The 8,966-nt window shown below is 37.4% G+C and overlaps 1 protein-coding gene across 1 annotated transcript in view; it reads right to left on the bottom strand.

Annotated features, from left to right (window-relative positions):
* DCHS2 (dachsous cadherin-related 2) overlaps positions 1–8,966 on the bottom strand; it is a 182,420-nt gene that overhangs the window by 43,525 nt on the left and 129,929 nt on the right. The window contains exons 11-13 of the mRNA XM_023530163.1: positions 4,276–4,410; positions 3,659–3,868; positions 7–312 (exon numbers count right to left, since the gene is read on the bottom strand). Coding sequence (XP_023385931.1) covers positions 7–312; positions 3,659–3,868; positions 4,276–4,410 — 651 coding nt within the window. The remainder of the gene's footprint in view (positions 1–6; positions 313–3,658; positions 3,869–4,275; positions 4,411–8,966) is intronic.

The following is an 8,966-nucleotide window of genomic DNA, read 5'->3' as shown; positions in this document are numbered from 1 at the left end:
TCAGAAAATACTCAGTTTGCCCATTCAGACCTTCATCCTTGTCCACAGCAGACAGCACGAGAACCACTGTTCCCACCTGAGCATCTTCTCTCACGGAGGACTGGTAATGGAGCGCGGGAAAAAAAGGGCTGTGGTCATTGTCGTCCAAAACTCTAACTTGTAACTGCACTATAGAGCTCCTAGGGGGGTCCCCCAGATCAGAGCACAGGATGACAAGGGCAAAACTGTTGACTTGCTCCCGGTCCAAAGCATGAGTGGTGGAGAGTTCTCCTGACGTTTCATTAATAGCAAAGTACTCGCCAGTATTTCCATCTATTAAAGAAAACATTTAAAATTCATTTGAACTGAAAAAGTAGCAGCCTTAGCTAGCAACACATATATATTGATTCATCCATTCATTTAACGAATATTGATTTCCTGATGATTATATCCTAGCACCTTTGTAATTACTAAGGATATAACAGTGAACATGATAAAGTCCCTGCCCTCATGAAGCTTCTATTATCAGGGGAGAAACAAAATAATATAATTCAATATCTATCTTAATTCATCAATAATTAGAATATCTACTTTGACTGATTTGCGGAAGTATGATTTTTTATATGTGTGCATCTACAATGTTTATAGTCATGTATTTTTCCTCTTGAGAGGTCTAAAATGTATGTTTTATTTGAAATAAAACAATAGTAGGCAGGGATAAGAAACAGGATATAATATCGATTTTCAGATATCAATAATCAAAAGTCAACAGACTGGTAGTAGCAATTTTCTCAAATGTTACTCACAGACCATATGTCCATTATGCTACCGTAACAGGGCTCTCGTTCATGTTTCCCTAGCATTTTGCACGTGCTAATAGCGCCTCTGTTAGAAATGGTGAAACATTTGTTTATTTCTCCCATAACGTAAGCAAGGTTAATGTTTTATTCTTCTCTGTATCCTTCAAAAAAAAATCTTTCCTCTATTACTGTACTAAGTGGAATAAAAGTTAACACTCAACACAGGGACGAGGCTTTCAAAAATATTTAAAAGTCACCCTGAACATTAGTCAGAAAAAATGTGGTTGAATGACTTGCTGGCTATTTTCTTGGATGTGGGACATATTTTTGGATGAGGGGCATATTCTTGGATAAGGCACGCTATTCTCAATAGTATGAGAATTTACTTGAGTCTGCCAGAGGCATATGGAGAAGAAGTGGAATCACATTCAGAGAATACAAGAGCCACAGGTAGTGCCGGCGGGTTGAAGAGAAGGGACTTGTATTCACACAAGACATGGTTAATTTATACCAAACATAGGGATGGTCAGACAAAGTATATTTCTGTGGTTTTTGTGGCTGATAAAGCAATTCATTCAGTCAGCAAACCTTTACAGAACACCTGCCATATGCCAAGTATGTGCCGGATACTGGGGATGTGAGGAGAGTAGAACATGATCCCAGCCTCCAAGAGGCAACAGTCCAGGAGGAAATGGGGGTCAGCACCTGGACACTGAAGCGATGCCATGAGAATCATGCAAACAGGGCACTGGGAAGCAGAGAGGAAGGACACACGGCCCTGTGTTAGGGTGGCCAGGAAATGCTTATTTAAGAGAGGCACATCAAAACTAACTCCTAAAAAGGAGGAAAACAGTCTACAAGTTTCAGAATAAGGGAAGAGGAAGAGGGAAGAGGGAAGAGCCCATGTTAAAGTCCCAGGAGTGTAAGAAATTAATGGATGTAAACGTTTTAGTGTGATGAGAACACAGGATTCCTTGGGTATTTGAGTGCCAGCGGTAGGGAGAGGGTTGGCAGTGGAGAAGACATGAATTTGGGAGGTAAGCAGGGGACAAATCATGGAATGCCCTGGGTCCACTGCTGGAGAGTCTATACTTTATCTTCAAGTTTATAGGGACTCCCTGAAGGAATGTAGACAGGAAAATGTCATAATCACATTTCTGTTTCTGAGTTCTGGGCAGCAGCGTCAAAGCTTGATAAGATACAGGAGGTTAGGAGACTCTTACAGTAATCTGCTTAAGCGATAAGGAGGTTCTGAAATCATCCAGGCACAGAGGAAGTGGACACATTCCAAAAATATTAAGGAGAAAAAAAAGGTGTAAGGAAGGAAGGATTCATGATGAGCTTAGGTGAAACACTCAAGGGCATTTAGACCAGTTTTCTTTCAAATGAGGTCTGAGCGCCCCAGAGTCATAATAACAAAGCTTTCCAAGGAGCACGTGGGACAGGTAGTTTTAAGGTAATTTTCAGAAGCTCAGTTTACATATCTTTATTCCTGAAGTTGTTCTGCCTGAGAAATCACATATTTTTGTCTTTCCCACATTCACTTTGCAATCACCTTTCTTTCAAATTATAAAAAGAAAGGCTCACTTTTGACCTATCCCAACCTGACCAAGGTATACCACTCCAGGGTGTAAAAAGTTTCTGTCAAGTAAAAGAGCATTCTCAATATTGGCATTTGGTGTTGAAATGGTGACTGACTTTAATGTCTGGGAAATGCATCTTTTTGTAGTTGGAGAGGTTCCGCTATGAACTAATTTGTAGGACCTAGTAAAGTTTCTAAGTGGTAAATAAATAAAAATGAAGATCATTAATTTATTTGGGGGCATGTAACTCAGAAGTGTTATTAGTTTAAAAAATGAGGTAACAAACTAGCATGTATAAATTATCCAACATATATAAAATTAGTGTCCATATTCACTAAGGTTCATGGAAAAGTGTTTTCTAAATAGTAAATGAGTTATCTCTGCAAGATATAATATTTTTGTTATTACTTTTGTTTTCATAAATCATATATATATCTTACAATAATTACATATCATTTTATAAATAGGGAGAAAGGCAATAAAACTTTTCATTTTGGAGTAAAATGGGTGGTACAAAGTAAATGTAGCTTGCTTACAGAAGTTTTAGCCAACAGAGAGTGACAGTCTCCAGAAGCTAGTCTTAAAACTATTTTTGCAAGACCTCAAAGCAGCTTCTCTTCAGCAGAAGCTGTCTCTGAAGCTTCACTCTCTCCTCAACTCCTATCACTCTATGTACTCTCTCTGATGTATGCTAAAAATCGGACAATTCACTTTTATTTTAGGTGACTAAGATGTGTTTATTTCATGCTGGCTGTGCTAATGCTCAAGTTATTCTGTCAGAAATCCTTATGCCTCTGATCCAAAGGGAGCAATATCACAGAATTACCTACAAGGGAGGAAGTTCCTAAAGACTGTGATCTGTGGGGTATGTTTGTAGACCCAAAGTGTTACACTGGTATTCAGATCTGGGAGTTGTTTGCCCACTCCCGTCCTCTAGGTTCCATTTACAAAGACTTGAAAAAAGGTCTGAATTGCTTAAAATGATAAAAAGAAGAGATCATAAGAGAGAAACAAAGTAGGAAAAAAAGCTATCTGTTCCATCTATACATCCACTAATGTTAAATAATTTGCCCCATAGAAAAAAAATTACAAGAGTGTTTTAAAAATATTTTTAAAGAAGTTGGAGGGTAGTGGTTCCAGATGACCGTGGAAGGAGGCAGAGAGGAAACCCACGGCACCAATCTCACTGGGTATGTGTTTTGTAGACATTGCAATAGGTACAAAATAATCACCATACAGTGTGTGTCAACTCAGTGAGTATCTTGAGAGAGATTTTAATTAAAAAAAAAAAGTTACCAATTATGTGATACTCAACAGCCCCATTAGTGCCAGCGTCCATATCGGAGGCCAAAACGGTGTAGACGACCCCTGGCTCCTGGTTTTCCAGAACCTCAATGTCATGAATGGGGACAATAATCTCCGGTGCGTGATCGTTCTCATCTTCCACAGTACAGAGAATGGTGGTGGTGCCGGACAGGGAAGGGACTCCCCCGTCTCGTACACGTACTGGCGTGGAATAAAAAATGACACAGATTGTGGCCATTAATTCATCCCTAAAATATATTGCCCTAAAAAGACAGCATCAGAACAAACTAACCAGTTGGACTAGGTCAAGAATATTTTATCTAAAGACACCCTACTGACACAATGCAGTATGACTACGCCTTACTGTGGAATTGTACACCTGAAACTTACTGGATTTCATTAACCAATGTCACTATAATAAAAAAAGGAAAAATTAAAAATGAATAAATAAAGTAAAGAAATAAATAAAAATAATAAATAAATAATATATTTAAATAAATAACAAAATAAAAAATAAAGACATCCTACTGAAATGTGAAATTTCACCACTAAATCTCTTGCTGCCTATTTTTGTTTGCTTGTTTAGCAGAGTCCAAGGATCCCCTTACCTCGAAGGATGAAGACTTCTTGAACTTCTCTGTCAAGCGTGGCGGTTGTCACCACTACTCCAGTGTCAGGATTTATCTCGAACAACCGAAAAGATGCACCTGGCATGATTTCAAACTGAAGTTTGGAATTGGTTCCTTGACAAAAATATAAAGAAAAACTTTAGCATTATCCCTTCGGAATTCATTCATCTGTTCTATTCTGTTTCCTGTGAATTTGTTAGGCAATGGATGAAAAAAGCCAAGATGCTTAAAACAACCATCAAATTAAGGTAAAAGAAAAAAATTCAAAACAACTCTTTTTGGCTGTTCTTGCTAAATAAAATCTTCATAGGCTGAAATGCTTGATTTTCAAAAGTCTTATGAGACTTCCCCATGGTGAATGCTTAAGATTTTTTCCCTCCCATAAAAAATTTCTTATGAGTGTGCAACCCTACGATATATTCCTAATTACTCCTTCTAATACCCCTGATTGTGATTTAATGACATAATTGTAGGTGTGCAGGGCACAGGACAGTTTCTGCAGATTGACCCCTATTTCAAAGCTTGTGCTCAGTTACAGTACTCTTTATTCTCCAGCACAGGAGGCAAGGACATTCAGTTGCTTCTATGTGTATTTTTATTTTGTTTTCTACTTAGTATTTGGTCTCCTATCTGGAGTGAGAAATGCAGTACTGCATCATTATGCATTTTGAAAATAATTCTTCCCATATTTTTGTGATTTCATTTCTCCCCTGAGAAAAGTATCAGGCCATTTCCATCACTGGTTGTGAAGGCCGTTAATACCATAACTTTAACGAGTTTATCGCAAGCCATCACAGCTTTTTTGCACTTGACACAAGTTCTTTTTGATAACTTTACTGTGTTCTTTTCTTAACTGAAAAGAATCTAAGCATGGATATAGCACTTAGAATACGTAATTTTATACTTTAGAAAAGATAAAATATTGTTTTTTGACCTTAAAAAAATTCCATTACAAATTTCCATCTTGCCAGTCTTAAAAAATAAATTTTCATTCCACTCCAGTCTAGTGGATATAACATAGGATGAAGTGCTGGGAGAAGTGGAACGTGATGCTAGTTTTATGAATAAACAGAAACTATAGATGTCTTCCTGCTATGTCACTTAAAAGAAAGGCTGTTTGAGACAATCTGCAGGCATTTTAATGACTTTGAAAAAATGGTAGTAAGGTAGGATCAATGTATTTGATATGATATGGTCAGGGGTCACCAAAATATTTCATACCATCATTAAGCATTAGGCATATTATTACATTAATCATTATTTAATAATCATAGTGACTACTTTGATCTCATAATGATCACAAAATAGTTTTCATAGCCAAGACAGACTTTGTAAAATTTGTTATTCCTATTTATCTCCTCTCACATTATAAAAATGGAAACAATACCATCTTACATCTACTTTCCTTGTTCCTCAAATATTTGATGAATAAAATTAGGTGACAAGCATAGTGCTAATTTGCCAAAGAGACAGTGGTGACTCAAACAGGTATGGCTACCACCTTCATGGGTTTACATGGAAAAGAGCACCGTTTAATTTTTGGACCTTTCATTTTTGAAATAAATTCACTTATTATGATTTTACTATGCATTATAAAATATTATATTACATTATACTATACTATGTTAATTATACGTTTTAATTTTCAACACTTGTCAAACCTAGAAAATATCTTCAAATATTTAAACAAACTCAAATCTTTATATTTTCTCTTCCTTATATTATTTGCATTATTCTCTAATGTGCTTTACCACTGTAACCAATATTTCTCTGACTTTTTAGAAACTTTCAGATTTTATTATTTCTATTATTCTATATAGCATTTATCCCTAAGATAACAATCGACTCGCCTTCAATCCTTCTAGTATATTAAAGATAAGTAAGATCTTTATTTATAACTGTAGTTCACATACATACATTTTTACACTACAAACTTCACACCCTTTACAACTTAAATAATGTGAAATAAATTTAAATATTTTTCTATGGCTATTTTAGAATCGTTAGTGCCTTGCTTCTTCCTCCATGTGCCCTTATAATCTATCAGAACAAACAGAACATCATCGAACTTGAAAACTAAGAAAATAAAAATGAAATAGAGATTATTTATTTTAATTTCATTACTTTACTAAGCAAATTGAAAAAATCTGGATCTGAACATACTCCGTGATATACTGATGATAAACACCTAGTGCAGGATGTGTGTGTCTGTGCGCCCATTCTGCACACACGTACATATATCTTCTCTGAGACCTACAGCCATATGACCTCTTAATTTCCCTCACTCTGGGATACCACTCCTCAATTCACTTTTTTCCCTTTCCAGGGCAGTCCCATGAATTATCACTTTAGCAACCTTGCAGATTTCCTCCAGTCCTGTGGCTTTTTGCCATAGATGTCTACCAAAGAAAGCCTCAACCCAAGATCATTCCAGCCATCTCTCTGCCCTCCTTGAATATCCAGCAGAAAACTAGGGCTGGAGAAAATTTGACAACAGCATAGATTGAGGCCACTGAAATGTCGCTGTCATCTGGTGATCTTTCCAAACCTCCTTGGTTACCCCTCTCTTATTTGTGTCTTCTCCCCAAACACCTCCTGGCTTACGCTCAGAGATCACTCCCCTTCCTGTTTCCCAGAGACGGAGGCATTGGGAAGGAACCTTCTCAACTTTCTGCATCAGTATTCAATTCTACTTTTTGCTTTCTATCTCAATGGCAGAAGTAATTCTTTAAATACTCTCTCTTGGAATTTTCCTGTCAGTTCTAGTCTTTCTCATTAATTTTTTTCCCCTTAAATTATATTATTCTCTAGTTATAAGAATCAAGGTTTATTTTCCCCTTTATAGTCGAGCTTCTTTTAAAATGCTATCCACTCTCTGTGACTAGCTTGAAACCACTGCCATAACTAGCTACTCTTTCTACTGTCACCAAGGACCTTCTGGTTATAAAACCTACTGGCCACTTTTAGATATTCCCTTTGGATATTGCTGACTAATGTTAAAAATGACAGAAAGGAAGAAACAAAGGGAGAGAAGGGGAGGGAAAGAGAAAAGAAGAGAGGGAAAGAGGTAAGGAGGAAAAAAGTATTCATTCCATCTCCCTCGCAGTCCACTCGCTTCATCTACAGATATCACCTATATGTCTGCAATAAGCTCCAATTATTTGGCTGTTTCTTTCATTTGTTCATTCATTCATTCATTCATACATGCATGCATTCATGCACATGTTTCTTTATATAGTGCCAGGCACTGGAAAGGTACCACTGAACAATAAGTAATTTTCTTGGCCTACAGAGTTCTCGTTAATGGGGGAGACAATTAAATGAATTATAGACAGTGTGGTAAAATATATTAAATCACTGAGGAAGTGAATCAGAGAAGACTTACCACAAGTAGCTAGTTTGTTCATTAATCATCTCAGTCGATAAACATATATGGAGAGTGATAGTAGGTACCAAGGTCCCATGGCAGGTGCTAAGACTATAACTGCCAGCAAAAAGACCAATTCTCTATTCACACAGTGCTTAAAATATAGCACTGGATTCAGATAAGTAAGCAGGCAATTGCGATTCCACATGTTAAAACATGACTGAGTAAGTATAAATTGCCTTTTGTCTAAGCTGAGTCCCTAAGGATGAATAGGATTTAATGGGTAAGAGGGAAAAAAGAGTGTTGGCCCCAAAGGGACTTCAGAGGGAGACTGAGAGTCAGCAGGAGAGGAGATAGGACTTCCTTCCTCCTATTTGCTTACTGTCCCTATCAGCAACGCCATTTCACCTGGCTGTAGCAACCGCTCACAGCTTTCAGTTTCTTTGGCACTCCCAGGACTAGGCTCTGCAAGGCCTCTTGTCTCATTTTCTTCCTAGGTTCTGATCGTCTCGATCTCTTCCCTTGTTTCCCAGTATCAGAGGTGGTAGCTGCTTCCTACAGTTATTTTTCCTGGGTTACTTTAAGATTCCCTTTTTGTTTACCCAGCCTTCTAGTATCTGTATTGTGACATCTGGCTTTCCCCAACTGCGCCTGACTGAGCCAGCACCAGGAATGGGTCCCAGGTAACAAGAACTCTGGGGTTAGTTTGACTTTGTCTTTGGCCTTGAATGCACTGCTGAGTTCCTTGTCCATGAGAAATGGAATACTAGTAATTTATCACTTTGCAATTATATCATCACAATTAATGAAATTATCACCTGTGGTCGATTATGATGAAGTGACTACTAAAGGACTCAGATTCCTTAGAGGACCAAATAGTGCTGACTTGAGCCATATGGTAGTAAAAAGGAATATGCTGTGAGATGGCTGTTTCTGAATATAACTAGGAACTTACAGAAAAATAAATTCCAAGCTAAGGCTTTAGCTTTGCAGCTCAGCCATAGTTAGAAAACCAGAAAACATCCATGGGGGCCCTAAAGTTAATCTCCCTAAAGCTCAAACTCAAATTGAGTGGCAGATATAAGAGGTAACTTCTTACAAAGAGATGCCTAGTGACCTGCAGACCCATAACTAGAGTCGGATCTCAATGTATTGTAGTCGGTCACATGCAAATCTGACTCAGTTGGAGATAGCTTATAGTTTCAAAAGAATATCAAGAGTTTTCTAACTTTTATTGGAATAAACATCAGTAATATGTGTAGAAGTCATTTCTAAGGATTTGAGACCCAGAAAGATAAAATAC

Source organism: Pteropus vampyrus, unplaced genomic scaffold (assembly GCF_000151845.1).
Source record: "Pteropus vampyrus isolate Shadow unplaced genomic scaffold, Pvam_2.0 Scaffold47, whole genome shotgun sequence".
Taxonomy (NCBI): Eukaryota; Metazoa; Chordata; class Mammalia; order Chiroptera; family Pteropodidae; genus Pteropus; species Pteropus vampyrus.
The sequence above is the reverse complement of the archived record's forward strand: the minus strand, read 5'-3'. Positions and strand labels throughout refer to the sequence as shown.